This window comes from Candoia aspera, chromosome 7 (assembly GCF_035149785.1).
Source record: "Candoia aspera isolate rCanAsp1 chromosome 7, rCanAsp1.hap2, whole genome shotgun sequence".
In the NCBI taxonomy this organism is placed as follows: Eukaryota; Metazoa; Chordata; class Lepidosauria; order Squamata; family Boidae; genus Candoia; species Candoia aspera.
The window spans coordinates 78226944-78245804 of NC_086159.1; the positions used below are offsets into that span (position 1 = coordinate 78226944).

General features: G+C 37.8%; 1 protein-coding gene across 1 annotated transcript in view; it reads left to right on the forward strand.

The window, feature by feature from the left end:
• The window catches only part of SEMA3A (semaphorin 3A), a 203088-nt gene extending 185932 nt beyond the window's left edge, over positions 1-17156 (forward strand). The window contains exons 13-18 of the mRNA XM_063309367.1: positions 894-985; positions 3989-4030; positions 6274-6431; positions 9952-10019; positions 13615-13757; positions 15772-17156. Coding sequence (XP_063165437.1) covers positions 894-985; positions 3989-4030; positions 6274-6431; positions 9952-10019; positions 13615-13757; positions 15772-16227 — 959 coding nt within the window. The 3' untranslated portion in view covers positions 16228-17156. The remainder of the gene's footprint in view (positions 1-893; positions 986-3988; positions 4031-6273; positions 6432-9951; positions 10020-13614; positions 13758-15771) is intronic.
• Positions 17157-18861: the final 1705 nt, after the last annotated feature.

Here is an 18861-nt window from a genome sequence, read left to right on the forward strand (position 1 = left end):
TTTTGGTTGTAGAGAATTCCCATTGTCCTCTTTAGCTGGTAGAGCCTGAGATTCTTTGGAAGATGCCATGACCACCTGCCATTAAACAAGTTCTTATCTCTTATATTCTTTATATCACTTGCTAATTGCAATTTAGTCCATGCTGATACTACAAGGATATTTGATTTATATGAGACTTCTATTGCAGCATTTTCCAACAAACTACTTTAAAGGATTACCTGGCCTGTTGATTCCTTTCTTCCAGATGCTCTTAAATGTCTCCCACAAACCTGCACCATTCATTGATGTGTCCTCTGGCACATAGTTCCTGTAAAGAACTTTATAGCCTGTACAGCATGGTTGAAAGACTATCAGTGTAATATTGGTTCTGCCAATTTAGACCTATTACAATAATCAATTAAAAAATCTCACTACTCAGACAGTTATGATAACTAAAAAATTCCTACAGTCCATAACAACATGTCTGTTAGTATCTGCCCTTGAATTTTAATGCAACAATTAAAATGCTAGAGTTGATCCTGAATAATAAAACATAACTCTAGCTCATGCAGTGCATTACTAATTTTAAATTCACTTTTGTGGCAGCTGATATTTCCTTGGGAAGAATACCTTGCCCTGATCCCTTGCTGATGGCTAAATGGGTTCAGAATTCAGATCCTAGGTGTTTTATAATTCAAAGTTTTTAGCATAATCGCTCTTCAGAAACTGTTAAGAACTTTGGAGATACCTTGGAAAGCAATGTGCATTCTGCATCAAGTCTAAAGTCAAAATCAAGTCTATGACTGTTTTTTTTTTTTTGAAAGGTGACAATTGTAATATGAAAACAACATTTCTATTGAATTAAAATTGAAGTCATCCCATTTTAAACAAAAATGTTCATTTCTTTCTTTCAGATATTGGGACAGTTTTGAAAGTAGTTTCTATTCCAAAGGAAACCTGGCATGATTTGGAGGAAGTTTTACTGGAAGAAATCACAGTCTTTCGGGTGAGTGCATTTGAAACATACTGATTCTTTTTTGTCCTACCACCACTGCAGTCTTCCCAGATAGCTGCAGATTGCGCTTATTATGGAAGAGCCCAATGAACTGTCCTCATTAGCCTTGTCAATTAGAGACTCAGGCACTAGCCAAAATAAACCTTACAGCTTTCAGTGCCAGCTGTAAGCCAAGAACAAAAAATTATATAGCTGACATTTTTTTATTTGCTGGAATGTAAAAGACCAGCAGATACGACTGTTTGTAATTTACAATCAAAATCATCTGTATGTCTGAAAGCCTCTTTGCCTATCTTTTCCACTCTACAAAAAAAATATACAAAACACATTCTACATATGGGCAAATGATGTTAAGACAAGGGTGTAGTGAAAGGTCTATTTTTCAGATGTTGAAGGGTTCCCATGATAAAGCAATTAAGAATCATTATGATGAAGTGCACAGTTTGAATACTGTTGGCCTTATTTCAGAACTTGATTACTGAGACATTTATTTATTTATTAAAATTGGTCCAGGATCCTGGAGAAGATGTGACATGAGAAGAGGAGAATAAAATATTTCTGTGCTGCAACTGCACTATTGGTCTGGTTCATTAAATAATGCTTTAAAATTATTAAATTGTTTTATTTTAAATAATAATTTTAAATTTAAAAAACCCCAAAGCCAAAAAGCATGAGCTATTATGATTTAAGTATTTTCTTCCTTCACTGAGCAAAGCAGACCTCCTCCAAGTTAGCATCTGGTCAACACAGGCAAGGGTTAATTTAAAATGAGAAGTCACTGCCCCCTCCTCTACCTCTGGCGGTGACCCATAGCTCAGGGTGGAGCACTTTTTTCATGCCAAGCTTCCCAGCCTCATCCCTGGTATATCAGACTGCAAAAGACTTGTACCTAAGCCTTAGAAATCCTGCTACAAGTTTCTGTAAATAATACTGAACTAGATAAGACCAGTATAACACTGCTTCCTGCAGTTCATCATCATTATTTATTCTTCTGTAAATTAATCACATTGAAAGCCATACAAATCATTGGTGAGATTTCTTTGAGCAGGTGATGAAAGATCTGCAGATTCTTGTGGGTCACCTAACATCAGGTTCCCTTAGACATTTAGGAAATAGGCTGTAATGGTAAACAGCAGCACCAACATTTGAACAGAACGTGAATTGCTTCACTCCATTGTATATTGCCATTACACTGGCCTACGAATAGACATCACATGATTGGGATAAAAGATTGAAGGCTAACCTGGGAAGTCAAAAAACCTCCTGGAAAAAGTTAATGGTAAATCACTTTCATGCTGTTGCCAAGAAAACTCATGTCCATGTAGTCACCAGGAATCAAACCTGGCTTGAAAACATTGTCACCATTTTTAAAAATTATATAACAATACAATAAACCTATTCCTCTTTATTTGCATGGATTGGCATACAGAAGAAAAACCTACTCAGCCTAGCAGAACAGTTGCTCCTAGTTCACACGATACGGTGGCTGAAAAGCTGAAATAATTGACAAGTCTTTCAGGACATTGTCACTGTGAACACTATATACAACTGTATACAAAAAGTCAGAGTAATGTAGAGTTCCTGATTGAGTGTTTTGATTTAATTTTAGAGACAGAAATTCTGTTCTGTTTGAAATGAAAGATAAATCCCTTTTTTTAACTGAACAGTGAATTTGAGATTTGACTTCCAATATACCAAACGTTAAACTTTTTTTTACAGTCCAATTTTAAAACATAGGTATTGTAGAAAAACAAATGCCTTCTAACCTGTCTACCTGAACAGCTGATCAAACATTTTCATTTAACAGGTAACTGATGCCTTCCAATACCAAGCTAAATATTCATTGGTACTGGAAATTCAAAATGTTTAACATCCACTGAGCCATATCCAAGCTTGGTATTAGTGGGGTCAGGGTTGTCTGAAGGTATGGTTAATAAAAAAAAAAAGTCAAGATGGAAGGTACAAAGGTGTAATCAAAGCTCTGCCTATTTTCTATCCAACTGTTGTTTGTGTGTGTTGTCACTTTCTTCACTTTTTTTACCGTACCTGCAGACACCCCTGAGTAAGGTGAAATCTGGAATCTTGTTATCAACTACCAGAATGAACACGGTAGAAATTATAACAATATCAGGGAACTGAAAGAAAATACGTTTCATACTTAGATTTGCACTGAAATTTCAACCCTGCATTTCTACCAGAAAGAAATTACCCTGAACCTTCCTTCCTCCATATCATCATCATCATCACCATCACCATCATCAACTTATCAGAGGCTGTATTTTTCTCTTACCAGTTTCAGTAGTATCCAAGGAAACACACAACTATTGAAGTAGGCTTATGAATCCTAATAAGATGGAACTTTTTTTGCTAAGTCATAGTTAACAAAGAAGGAAAGAGATAATTTTTACACTAGAAAGGAGATAGTATTTATTTATTCATTGGTTTGTTTATTGATTGATTTTATGACTCATCACAATTCTGAGAGTCTCAGCAGCATTAGGCATCACCATAGGTCCTCTGGAACAGCTCTGTTTTCCATTGCTTCTGGAAGGCTAAAACTATAGGAACCAACCTCAGTTCAAGCAGGAGGCTATTCCGAAGAGTGGCACTGCCTAGAAGCCCCCACATTATGTACATTGTGGAAGTAGAGGACATTGCAGTTCTCCCAGGACAAATGAGTTAGGCGGATCAGTTCCAGTTGTAGAAGGCATTCCTGAAGATACTTCAGTGCCAAGTCATAAATGTTATTATACATTATTGTACACTGTTGAGACTCAGTTTATAAACCGTAGAGTTACATCTGCATACCAGCTTTATAAAAGACACACTCTAACTTAAAAAAATATACTGAATTTCAGTAAGGGTAGTTGTACCTTTGAATGCATCCATAGCAACCACATCAGTACAAACATTCAAATCTAAAGCATCCAGATATCATCCTATTAAGTAAGGCAGCTCTTTAAGTCATCTTTAACTCTTATTTTCTTGTTTTAGGAACCCACAGTTATTTCAGCCATGAAGATTTCCACGAAGCAGGTACATATAAACACAACCTGAAAATTCTTAAATATTTACTGGCCCTGGATTTCAAAATGCTTCATTTGGCTTCCTGCATGTGAATCCTGCTCTGCCCCATTTCCTTTTCATAAATATTTATGGTTTCTCACATAAAATCCTATAAGCAAGAAAAACACAGAGTCCTTTTCTATGCTTTCCTAAAAGTGAAGTGAAATGACAAGCTTGTGTATTCTCACTGTTTTAAGAATTGCATTAATTTTAATGAGTCCTTAAAGCAGCAGCTTCTTTTTTCAAGCTGTTTTATTATGGTGGACTTGCATCTGAGATTCCTAGTCCTAGTCCAACATTACAGCCATTCAGCTGAAGTCGGGCCTTCAACTGACCCATGTTTTTGCCTGTTGGATTTCTCAATGGCAGATGCTAACGCTGCTTAATCTTTTCAAGAACACCAACAATTCACAATGTGAATTGTTCCAATAAAACCAACTAAATTCTTGAGATGGTCTTTGGTGGGTTACTGGAAACCTTTCTGTGTCTCCAAAAGAGATTGTTTCTGACTGTTTCTGTTGGACAGGACTCAGTCATAGTTAAGTGTGTCTCTTTTGAGGCCAGTTGAAGGTTGCCCACTGGAGGTTTATCCTGGGATCTTTTGCATGCAAAGCAGATATCCTACTTACAGTCCCTTCTAACAAATCCTTTTTAATTAAAAAAAATTAAGCTTAAAAAAATCAAGTATGTACTATGTATTTTACTGACACTGAGTTGATCATAAAGGTGCTGAGAAGCCAATTAAGTATTGGGAGGCTGCCTAAAGTGGGTGTATTTGACATGGAATATTTTGTCGGAGATTGCTTCCACTGCAAAATTTATCACAGTGAGAGAGAGAGAGCAGTGAGATTTGAAAGAATGTGCTATTATGAGAAAAACTATGCTAAAAACAGCTGAGGTGTCAAGTGTATATATACATTATACACACACACACTTGAGATATATATACATGTATGTCTCAGAATGCTCTGCTTTTGATTATTTTTACATTCTTTTTTAAAAGAGCCGATTACATGTATAATAAGCCATGCATTGAAGTATGACTTTTCGATCAAAGATCTCTTCATGTATTCAGGAGGGATTACAATTCCCCCTGAATCTCCAGCAAACAAATCTGCAACATTAAAGTTCTCTCTGCTAAGAAGGCCCAAGTCATTTGTGCAAAGTGAGGCCTATGAAGTGTCAGCCTCGGAACACAGTTGTATGATATGCTTTGACAGGTTTCTGGCTTTACATGCTTGCACCGAAGGAGCTTTTGGGAACACGTTGATACCTGTTTCCAGAACTTTCTAAGCTATATGTCTTCAGTGCATTGTTGTTTCTAGTTTGTGAAGGAGGAAATTTTCTTAGAATGAAGTGATGAATTTATTGTCTCATGGTGTGCAAAATATTACAGTGAACAAACCTTCCCAATTTGCATCCCTTGGCTGAAACAGTTGCTTTTCTCCTCACAGTCGGGGATAAAGGAGTGAGGTGTCCCTGAAGTTGCTCCCAGACATTTGGACTGAATCCAGTGCGCTTTCCTCCCTAATGTCTAGGGCTGTACAGTGCTTGGATTTAATCTCCAAAATGTGCTTTGGAGTGGATAGGCACTGCTGTTGTGCAGTCCTGGGGAAAGATGCAGCTGCTTTAAAAAGTTGCAGACAAGGTTTACATCTGTGTTCCCAAGTACTCTGAGGCTCTTTTTGCAGATTGTATCTGAAGTGTTGCACAGCCCTAATAATTTCCTATTTCATTAAGTAATTTGCAGATGGTAGTTGTTGGCTTAAAATAATGCTTGCAAAGCATTTGGCACGTGAGTATCAGAGTACATACATTCAGATTAGGCCTGATAAAGCAGATTTCAGTATTTGAACAGAGAGAAAATTTACACTTCATAGTGAAGTAAAAGATATTGGATACACTTTGTAGGATACAGTGTAAATGGATGGATTGAGAGGTGGGAAATAAAAAATGTGGAGTTGGAACTGTGTAAGGAGGTTCAACTGTCATGTTTGTACATCTTATAATGTCCAAAAAGATTCCTTATGGATCTCCACTTCCATTAAAAATTATGAGTCTCTTTCTCTGGAGGGGTGCATAAATTCCACAAGTGTCACGGATATTGTTTTTGTTGCACTCTACAGCAGTAAAAATTACTCATAAATACATTGGTAAAATCTTGCTCTTGTTGAGCAGTTTACAATGACTTCCTTCTCTTTCCAACTCTGTAGCAACAGCTCTACATTGGCTCAGCTGTTGGAGTTTCCCAGCTTCCTTTGCATCGCTGTGATGTATATGGGAAAGCTTGTGCTGAGTGTTGCCTTGCTAGAGACCCATATTGTGCTTGGGATGGTGCTTCTTGCTCTCGCTACTTCCCCACTGCTAAGAGGTAAGTGTGAGCTTATGTAATGATGGCCTATGCTAAACACCATCAGACTCATGAGCAGGATCACAAAGATATCTGATTTATTAAAGAATAGTGTGCAGGATCACAAAGAAAGCTGAGAATGGGAAAAGCGCGCCAAATGCAAACTCGTACAAACAAGATCCCTCCCCCCGTAGAATCTTCCCAGGCTCACAATCCCAGGTGCTCCTAACGGCTTCTGATGGTCTGCGGGAAAAGGCCTTGAACAGAGAACACAACCCAAACACATTCCATTGAAATGAACATAGATACAGGGCTTGGCACAAGGTTTCACAGCAGCTCCCTCCCAACAGAAACGCGCGTCAGCACCATGGCATGTGAAACGTTACGATGTACAGTGCACATTGAAAGGGTGAACATGACAGCTTTCATATCTATTTGACCAAGTCATCAAGATGTTCCTAAAGTCCCATAATCAGCATTCTTTGTGCTGCTTTGATATTACTGTGATGGGATTGAGTACAAAAATTAACAATTGGGTTTGCTCAGTCAGATAAGACTAAGGCTTCTGTTCATTCTCTATTTTTTTCAGTTCCAATATCTGGTATTCAGTGGTGCATTTCTTACAGAAGCTCCATTATCTAATGTATCAGTACAACGAGCAACATTGATTGAAAGAAACACACAACTAATTTTGTATATCTATGGAGGCAAGGCAAACTCTCGCAGACCAGCACTTCCACACCCATATATGCCATGTGATGTACCAACTTTGAAATTTCACCTCAGACTTTTTTTTTCAAGGTTTTGGGAAGAAAAATTCAAAGCTCCATGGCCAAGTCCTTGTACCCTCCTTAACTAGCTGTTTTGATCCTTACTTTTTGTCTTTTAGGGTGAGCAGGGTTGTTTATTGAAGCAATCAAAAAGCCAAGGTGAAAGCATGAAGCCTGTGCTGGATCATTAAACTGCTACTTCACAGATGTCCCTTGCTCCTAACCTCTCTGTTAAGCTATGCTTACTTCTTAAGCAAAAAACAAGGCCTTGTTTAACAGAGATGGGTTTCAGTCACAAAAATATTATCCTTGCATTTACATATTTTCATTACCTAGGTATGCAGCCCAGTGCTATGCAGATTCACTGCCAGATGATTCCAACTTGTACATACAAGGAAAGGTCTTCCTAGGCCAATGATGGAAAAATTCATCTCCTTCCAAATGTGTATTATTTCTTATAAAATCCCAAGTTCTGGCCCATATTAACGTGGCGCTAACCCAAACAATGACTCATATAGTGAATTACTTATCATACCCCTTAGATTAAGCCTGTTCATTATTTATTATTCTTATATAATTATTTCCATAAAGGAAGCCTTTTTCTGGAACTGTTGTAAGAGGTGGGATTTTGCATTTATTTATTTCAGAAATTGATATGCTCCTTTTCAGAGAAAAGCCTACCAAAGAAGTTTACACCAAGACCAGAATAAGAGAAAAAAGTCAATAAAATCACAAAACTAGAACCAGAGAGCCAGTTTGGTCTAGTGGTTAAGGCAATGGGCTAGAAACCATGAGACTGACTTCTAATCCCACTTTAGGCATGAAAGCCAGCTGGGTGACCTTGGGCCAGTCACTCTCTCAGCCCAACTCACCTCACAGGGTTGTTGTTGTGGGGAAAATAGGAGGAAGAAGGAGTATTAGGTATGTTCGCCGCCTTGAGTTATTTATAAAATAATAAAGGTGGGATAGTAAGTAAGTAAGTAAGTAAGTAAGTAAGTAAGTAAGTAAGTAAGTAAATAAATAAAGGACAACAGTAAGCACAGGCACAGACCACCACATCTTTGTTAATCAATTTGATTCTTTTTCTAATTTAAGGAATGGTATGGGAATTGAGTCTTGGTCAGTATTTTCTAGATCAGTTAATTTATTTACGTTTTAGTTCCATTGACAACAATGGGACAAAGAAGTGTTCCTTCTGACATTTTTGAAGCCACTGTAGCTTGAAAAGAAGAAAAGAATTTCTGAGCTTTGTCTCATTCTTCCTGGTCTTTGACTTTTGCTCATGATTTCAGGATCCGCAGTTCCACCACAGCCTTTTAATCCTCTTTTCTTTTCCCTCCCACTGACTGTCTTCTAATTTGTTAAGTATCCCCTCTCTTCTCCAAATTTGTTAAGTATCCCTTTTCTAGCAACATTTTTGTTTGCTCACTCTTTTCTTCCTTTCCTAAGTATCCCACTTTTATGGACTGAACTGGGGTCTTGTTGTGTCTCTGGTGTTTTGGCAGAAAGGAGACAGACAATGGTAATGCAACAGTGGCAGTCTAAACAGGAACAGTGTTTGATTTTTTTAAAATTATTTTGTAAATTCCTTTTTTAAAAACAAGAATAGCATAAGATGTTATCAAAGCAACTCAATTATCAAGGCAAAGTTTTATTGCTGTGGACCATAAAGAGATTTTGATAATAACTCAAACTCCAGATTTGACTCTGAGTGTACCATACTGTGACATTCTAATTTATTTGACAGAGGTTTGTAGATTTTTGCCTTAATAGAACATCTAAGATTCAATTTTATTGTGCTAATTCAGAAACACGAAGAACTTATTGTAGCAGAGCACTATTCTTAGGACTACATATGCTACCAATAACAGACAAGGATTTCCCAGAGAATATTCTCAAAATTGGGAATTTAGAGTTTCAGAAAAGCACAAAGAAATCTGTTAGAAATACCTGAACTAACTATTCATTAGTTTTAGGTATAGACCATCAGTACACTTCCAAATCTAGTCCTATTCATATATTCTAAAACTGAAATGAATATATGAACAGGGGGAGTAAGTACCCTGGTTCAGCCTTTCGTGGATCTAGATCATCTTTGTGAGAATGCTTGCCAGAGAAGAAAGGTGGTGTATAAATCAAATAAAGACTTCAGTACTGAAAAAGCTTCCTGCTTCAGAAGTTTACTTGGAACATATGGAGGATAACAAGACCAATGATGCAGAGAAGGGACCCTTTTTGTCTTGGAAAAAGTTAACTTTAGAACTTATAGATGGAATTTCCTTTAGTGGAGAAATCAAATTAGTTGATATAGCTAAAGCTTGATTGGTCTTATTTTCAGAAGCAAGATGAGGTATTTTAGACTTATTGTGCATTTATAAAAGTTATATGCGCATGTTGCACTCTTATTGATCCAACTCTCTATAAATCAATCTGTAATTTTGTTATAAGCAAACCACATTTATGGTCTTGGCTAAAATATTCCCAGAAATAATGAATCAGAAGTATTGATTTTCAAGTGCAGTACTGACTGAAAATTATTTATAATGTCTTTTTCACAAATGTTGATGAATTCATTCTTCCACTTTTTTTGGCATACTGTTGGATCAGATTTCTGAATGTGTACTTTATTTTAATGGCCTGATACACTTAGCGAGTGAATAAGTCTTCATTCTGTGATCAGCTTGCATTTAATATTAATATTAATTTCCTTTTTAAAATGCCACAAATACAATGAATGTGATGAATCATTATCTTTTTTAATATTACTGTAGGCGCACTAGACGACAGGATATCCGAAATGGAGACCCTCTTACTCATTGCTCAGACCTACAGCATCCTGGTGAGTTAGAGGTTATTATGTGAAGACATACAGCCATAGCTGACAGTGGACCAGATTGGAACTGAACAGTGTTTTGGACATTTACTTCCGTGTACTGGAAATTTACTCCCCATCATCTATAGGAAAAAAATACAGACACCCAATCCTTTGCATTTTAACTTAAGGAAAAGTGACTTGATTTATTTTCAAGTATATGTGTATATGACTGTTACCAGCAGTGCTATGAACATTTACCTGGGAATAAATCCTATTGAATCCAACAGAAATACAAGATTGCATATTAAAATGAATATATGTTGCCCATGCCAGTCCGTAATTCCATCAAAAAATTAACTCTGTTCTCTTGGTATCATTTTGGTTTGTTCATTCAAGAGTATGACTATTACATTCGGGATCCTTAAATTCAGAAAATCAATCTATCTATGGGTGGTATTACTTCCCACTGAACTTTGTGAGCTGAATTTCCAAGTACATTGATCAGGTAGGGTTATTCTCCTAATCTTTGTCAATAATTCAGTTGCCTCGTTCATAGGTTAGTGATATGTGTTCAGCTTTTTAAAGCAAAGAAATACATGAGCTTTAGAAATCACCTGTGCATGTGGTTTCCAAGGCCAGCCGTCTGTTCTGACTGCTCAAGACATGCCATGTGTCTGGAAGTTGTTTTTCTGTGGTAGGGCTAAACTGATTTTCAGTCTGTGATAAGGAAATCTTTCTCTACACATCTTATAATGTGTAATAAGCCTTCATTTACATCTACAGGAGGGCACTGAAGCCATTCCGCTATAGCTCCAGACCTTTCTTATCTACCAGGTCAGTTCCTTTGGGGAACTGAGTTAGTTTATTTCTGGCTCTGTGTTAGTTTATTTGAAATCAGGGCAACCCCACAACCTTGCAGAGCTTTGGGGCATATTATTTTCCCACCAGAGGGAATTCTTCCCTCCTTACCCCTCCTCCTCTTACCCGAACTCAGCTCTTCCCTCTCTTCACTGCCCCATAATGGCATTGTTAGGATACATGCCCCATTCCTCCAGCCACCATGGCATGGGGACAGCTACTGGGGACAGCACGGTTTAAAAAAATGATTGCATGCCTTCATTCCTTCTATAATGACTTGCAAGCAGATGTCCAGTGCAATAGGACTTGCTGTCTATAAGATAGAAAGATAGATTGATTGATTGATTGATTTTGCCCTCTCCCATTGGACTGCCTCTATACTATTTACTAAAACACTTGTGTCCTTTTTTCAGGCTTTCCACACAAGCCTGAAGAAAGATGTGGCCACTTTAAGAGTCAGTTAACATCATTTAATAAGTCAACAACCTTAAAGTAGCTATGTCGTTCTTTAAATTCCTATGAAGGCATGGATAAAAAAATGTGTGATTGCTTTATTAAACAGTAGAGAGGTGTTGCATTTGTGCACACCTATAGCACTTCCACCAAACCATTTTTAAGTGGACACAGTCCTACTAAATATTGTGTGGTGCAGAGTGGCAGGAGGCAGTATTGTAACTGAAACTCTCCCCACGACCCGAGTTCGATCCCAGCAGAAGCCAGATTCTCTTCGGGCAGCCGGCTCAGGTCGACTCAGCCCTCCATCCTTCCGAGGTCGGTAAAATGAGCACCCAGCTTGCTGGGGAAGGTGACGACTGGGGAAGGCAATGGCAAACCACCCCGCTATAGTCTGCCAAGAAAGCGCTGCGAAAGCTGCATTCCCGCAAAGGGTCAGACATGACTCGGTGCTTGCACAGGGGACCTTTCACCAATAATTGTTAAGAAGAAAGATTTGGGATTGGTTCCAACAAATGAACTGGAAAGTGCATGTCCATTGACAGATATATGGCTTCAGTAGAAATTGTTTTTTAAATGTCTATTTGTTCGCTCATTCATCCATTATTTAAATGACCAGTCCAGACATAGGGTGGTACACTGGTCTCTGTTCCCCAATTACATATTCTCATTCCAGAAGGGAAACATTCTGCAAAGTGCAGCACCCCCCTCTACTGGACAAAGAAAACCATTGCCAAATTTTGCTAATCAATCACAGTTCCTAAATTAGAGTTTGGGGGCAGAGAATTGTGCATAAACATTCAGAATGGGTAAATGGATAAATAAACAAGTTTCAAAATGCAGATTTGCCCAAGGGGCTCAGTTCAAATCTAAGTTTGTAAAATTTCACGTTCTCAAACAGAGTCCCCCCATTGTTTTACCTGGCACATGCCTAGAACTGCATCCCCAGCATCTTTGACATCAGCAGGACTTATTTCCAGTTTCAGAGATTGCTAGCAGAAAAGTTAGTGAACGGGGTTATCATAACAGCTAGGAACAGAGGTATCCTTCCCATCCAAAGTTTAGACTGTTAACTACAAGTTGCATCTGAACAGCACTGTGTCTACTTCTTCCTTTCAACGTTTTTTCCCCTTGATAATTTCCAAACCCTTTCCCATACCTGTCCAATGGATCAGTTTTGCTCAAAACAATCCTTTAAAAAAGTCATTTCATTTGCATCCTGGAACACACAGAGAGAGATCATCTGAATCACTGCCTTCCTAATTGTTTACTATCTGCTGGTCTACTGGTTATTTTCTTTTCTGAGACATTCCCTACTTGGGCTTTGATAGCTGAAGCACGCTAAGGTGGTATGTTTGATTAGTCTGTCAACATAAAGGCAATTGGCATGCTTGCTGTCTTCCTCCTGGGGACAGCAGTTTAACAAACAGGTTTTGTTTGCCAGAGTAGTACATAGCCAACATGACTGGACAATGGATTGCACTGCAGGAGGTAACATATCTTTCATTTGGAGAACAAAAAAGCTGTAAAGACTTTGACTGCCAAGCTTCTCACCCTCCTAAATGCCCCCAAGAGACCACCATTAATAAAGATAATCTGGAGTCCAGACACTGTCATTGACTCTAAAGGAGAAGACGCCCTATTTTAGCACCAAAAGCAAAGAATCCAGTGGCAGTTCAAAGATTAGCCATTTTATTTGGGGATTAGCATTCACAAACTTGTCTGACAAACTAGGCTGCAGCCAATGAAAACTTGCCACAATAAAATAGTCCCCGCCCATGCAAAGTTAGGCATGCCAAGCTAATGGGCTTAGACATGCCTAAGTCTGCATAACATTAGGATGTTAATCTTTCAGATGCCAAGGAGGATACATTGCAGCCAAAGACACATGAGAAGAAAGGAAGGAGCTGTTAGTGCCATTCCAAAATGCTTTCTCTGCAATGTTGAAATAGGCAGACTGTGAGCTCTTCCTCATGGCTGAGTTAAATACTATCTACATCCCTTGAGCTGGCAGAAAACTGCTGGCATAAATTGTGCTGCTTGTCAATTACTACTCTTCCATGTTCTGAGGGCAGTGAGTGGTGCTGGCCGTCCTTACTACAGGCCAAGTTAAGAAAGGGATTGGTGGATTCCCATGGCTTTGTTCCTTCGCAACATCTAGATTTGTTTCTGTTCTCAGATCACATACCTTGGATGAGATAGTTCCCTTCCACATACAGATGTTCTCCTGTTTGTTTTTCTGAATGCATACTCCTATCTACTACTCAATTAATGTTTAAATTATTCCTTTTCTTACTGCTTTTTGCAGATAATCCAAGTGGAACTGGGCTTGAGGAAAAGATTATCTATGGTGTAGAGAACAGCAGTACGTTCCTAGAGTGCAGTCCAAAATCTCAACGTGCTCTAGTTTACTGGCAGTTTCAGAAGCAAAATGATGAGCGAAAAGAAGAGGTAAGGGTCCACAGCAGATGCCCAAAGTTTACATCCCCCAGCTCCTTAATTCTGATAGTTTACATTATCATTATCATCATCATCTCATCATCATCATCGCATATTTCATTATGAACTTCATCTGAGAACTTCAGATTAGCCTGAGACCCATTTATCTTGCATCACATAAGGACAGCAATAAAAAATGCTCATTCCATTTCAACATCCAGTGGGAAGTTCTCCTTGGGAACAAGAAGCACTCCTGAGCTGCATGTGATGGAAGTGGTTCAGCAATGAGCTCTGAAATCTCCCCTCCTCCCCTTCAATAGTTACCTACAGAATATGGTTATACTTTGCATGTTTCCAGGCGCTCAGGGGGATTAGTAAGAATGTAGACTGCTGAGTAGCCTGGAAGGTCACTTCATCACCTCATTTTTAAAAGAGCAATCTTTTCCAAGCAGGCTAGACAGCTTCACCTGAACTGGGAAAGTGGGGGGAGGTAAAAAGAAAGAAAAGAGTAATTGAAAAAGGCAGTAAAACCATATTTTATATGAAGGATCCATAGTTCATTCATTCCTTGGCAATAGCTAGGCATTTTGTAAGACTGTATTTCCAAAGTGTTCTCTGATTTATTTTTTAAAGCTTGGAAAGAATAGATCAGACTTCTGTATCCTCTACATGTGTTGGGCTATGCTTCCATCATCCACAACCATTCCATGTTGAGTGCAGATGAAAATCATAGTCCAGTGAATCTGGATGGCACCAAGCTGGGAAAGATTAACATAAATCTTGGGAATGCTTGTAGCATTGATTTTGTTCTGAAACCATAAGGAAAACATTGATTAAATGTATTTTTACTTCAAAATATAACACAGTGAAATATATTAATGCAAATACATAGCTATACAGACATTTTTTTGATGTTTTACATGTCTCCTTACAAATTTAATTTTACTTGTAGAACAATGAGAATAGAAATAGCATTTTGCAGTGTAACTTTCTAATGTATAGACTTCAAGAATTCTCAGCAATTTTTTTTCCTTCTTTTATAATTTGTGGAGTTTGTTTGTTTCACTTGTATATAGTTAATAAACAAATGAAAGGGGGGGAAGAATTCTCAGCAAATTTTTTTTCCTTCTTTTATAATTTGTGGGGTTTGTTTGTTTCACTTGTATATAGTTAATAAACAAATGAAAGGGGGGGGGAAAGAATTCTCAGCAATAGCTGTGCTCACTGGGGAATTCTGGGAGTTGAAGTCTACAGACCAGAATTTGTCCAGTTTGGGAAATGCTGGAATAGGAGATTGCTAATAAACCCCAGACTCCTTGCTTTCTTCTGTTGCTTCTTAACAAGTACCACAGTCACTCAAACTGATGATTAATATGCATGTTTGTGTTGGCTACTGACTATGATATAGAGAGATACATAAAGGCCATCAAAGATGGTCCTCAGTTTAGGCCAGAGCACACCAGCTTCTGTCCCTTCTTGTATGTAACCTGAGCTCTAATTTAATATAGAGGAGAGGAGAAACATACATATATTTATTATATTATTTGTTTGTTTGTTTGACATGCATGTTTTTATTGTTTTAAAAGTTTTAAGCTTCTTTTCATATGAAAGATGAATGTTATAACATCCAATAGATTATGTGAGGTATTTCAGTAATCCTGATCACTTATGGAAACCTGTATATCTATGCTATGCATAGGAGCAGAGTCATCACAGTGGTGTTATTAATGAGCTTGGTTTCTTTACCGAGTGTTTAAACATGTCCATAAAAGGTAGAATAAAAGAAGCAAAGCATTTCTCGCACTACTGTAGTATGCAATCACTTTCCAGACTATCAGAGCACCATTCTGTTTTTATTTCTTTTTTTCAAAATACTCTGTGAAATAGCCTAGGCGGATAGGAAGTTCTTATTCAATAAGATATCATGGCTGAACAAGGTTTCAAACTCTGGTTTCCCTGATACCCTTTTCATTAGAACAGAACTAGAGTTCACTGTTTAAACAGGAACTTTTTTCTTCCATCACAGATTAAAGTAGATGATCGTTTAATTCGGACAGAGCAAGGTCTTCTGCTACGGAGTTTGCAACGGAAGGATTCAGGACTTTATTTCTGTTATGCTGTGGAGCATGGCTTCATGCAAACACTCCTCAAGGTGACCTTGGAGATCATAGATACGGAACACCTCGAAGAACTTCTTCATAAAGAAGAAGAAGGTGATAGTTCCAAGATCAAAGAGGCTTCCAATAGCATGACTCCCATCCAAAAAGTGTGGTATAGAGACTTCATGCAGCTCATCAATCATCCCAACCTAAATACAATGGATGAATTCTGTGAGCAGGTGTGGAAACGGGACCGCAAACAACGCCGACAAAGACCTGCTAATGCCCAAGTAAACACAAACAAGTGGAAGCATCTACAAGAAAATAAGAAAGGTAGGAATAGAAGGACCCATGAGTTTGAGAGGGCACCACGAAGTGTCTGAGCGACAATTACCTCCAAAAGCCATTTCTCCAAGTAGAAACTTGCATAACTGGAAATGAGATGCAATATAGATGAACATTTTCTATGGCATTTATGTGGATGTTTACAAAGAGCTGGGAAGCTTAAATGATTTCCACTTGGTTGAAAATGTACCCAGTTTGCTGAAAAGTTCCCCACTAGGCTTGTCTCATTGACCCCTGACATTTCTGGAACGTAAGCTCACTCTGAAAGTAACATATTGTTTCATGGTTCTGCAATGAGATGAACTTGGCATTACCCTTTAGACTGAAGTAGAGGAGTGTCATCTGTTATGCTGCCATTTTGAAAAGGAATTAAAAGGGGAGGAGAAAAAAATGCTCTCAGGAGCTCTGTGACTTTTCTTGAACTTGACTAAAAAAACTGCATGGATTTTGGGAAGCTGATGAATGGAACCTTCACCTTCGGTTGTATGCAAGACTTTTACACCCTTTTTGCCTACTAGTTCTCTTGTTTATATATGTACTGGACGAATGAAATTAATACTGTATGCAATTACTTATTAGAGTCATATGGACATCGACCATTAATTATCTGAAGCTGTGGCAACAGCAAATGGATTACTCTGACCCTACTACTGATGGCTTCCCTAACGTTTGACCTAAAGATGTATTTTATTAAACAACTATTTAAATATACCACACCAATATGCAGTCAAAGTTAGCTCTTTTGGAAAAAAAAAGATAGAATAGGCTTTTTGTCTGATAATATTCTGATATTCTAATTGTTTTTTTTAATAGGAAAAAAGCTTCAAGTTTTCTGTTGCTCAGTTTTGATTCTTTGTTTATGAAATTGATTCAAACAATAAGCAAACTCAACTCAACTGCAGGTGATTTATATCATAAGTAACTTTTATCTAACTTCTTAGCAGACCTATTCTGGCAAGGATTTTTATCTCATGGACATATTTCTCTTTCCTTGTTTCTTCCATGTTCAGTATGAGCACCTTCATCTTATCTTATGCTTTGATACAAAGAGAAACAGATTGAAGCAATGAAGGGAAACTCAAATGACTTAAGCTGTATATTTTCTTTTTAATTTTGGAAGACTGTGAATAGCATTAAAATATTTCTTCTGCTCATGATCTTATTATATGGATGGCAAAAACAGAACACTAGGATGAAAAATCCTTGATTTGTTGACATCATATAGCAGTGATTTTCAGACTGTTCTAGAGAAGCATAATATTCCTCAACTGGTAGAACACCAGACTTGCTTGTCTACATTACTATGCAGGCAATATTGTGTCATATTTGTGGTATGACACAAATCCAAGTTCATACATTGAAAGTTGGTCTAAAACAATAATTGCACATGGGACATGTCCCACGTCTTGTGATGTAACACAGATTCAAGGGAGATTTCCCTGAAGACTGAATATCTGGAAACCACTGAGTTAGCAAAACTAGGATCCCAGTCCAAGCTACCCTAAGAAGGGTAAAGCATGTGCAACACATGCAGTCATATCTCCCCAGATATATGGTATGTAATGCACTGACTTATAGTGAAGTAGATCTATAGGAGATTAGAAACATAAACCTCATGCATTATTTCATTGCTAGATGTGAGGTTTCTTCTCTCTAAACTGTAAGCTCATCATGACTAGTAAAAGTTCCACTGATTTCAGTAGATCAACCCAAATTATGCTGAGTCTAGAAGAAACCAGTATACTTTTTTCTCCTTGGACAGTTTCTGGATCTTCAAATATGTGTTCCCAGAATTTCATACATTTTGAATATAAAAAACATCCGGATTAATGCTTGAGCTTGCCAATTTATTGGGATTATTTAAAATGTACTCAGTATTTCAAAAGTACTAATATTTTGCCCTGAGCTTCCCATGATAATAAATGACCTCTACCAACAGATTTTGAACAGGAGAGCTAACTTTTACACAACTTAATGTATCTTCTAGTAATGAAGCTTTTTTAAAAAGACAAAATGCACCATATTTTTTATTCTTCAGCAGGCATTCTATGTTACAGCAATTAAATCTGAATGTGAATATTATTTTTTGTGTGTGCGTACACAACTATACTGCAATCCTAACCTAAGCACATTTATTTTGGCGGAGCTGCAATGAACTTACTGGACTTTCCTTTTGATTAAACATGCTTAGAAGTGTGGTCCCAGTAGCATATTCAAGCAGGCAGATATTGATTGTGTGGATGAAATGGTCTGAGTTCACCCACCACACTAAGTCATGGTTTTAATGATGGTTTTTTGTATAAACCACAGTGGCTGAGTGCACACATCAGGCTAATCAAAACTAAGGAAACTGAATTATGCCTTAATTCAGTGTTTGAACCCTGAAATTAGCTATTCTTCTCTCTACAAAGTAGCTTGTAATTCATGCACCTGTTTGACTGAGAACATCAGCAGATCTGTGCAAACTTGCAACCTGAGCACGTCTGTAAATGCTCAATGTGTGTATCCACTGAAAACTGCTGTCCCCTCAATGGGTATCCATTTCACTCCTTGCACACAAAATGCCAAAGATGCAGGTATGTCAACCTGTATAACTTTTTGATGGAAAATGAGGTAACATAATGATGCATGTGAACTTACTTTAGAACTAGACACAACTGAGAAGGTAAGTC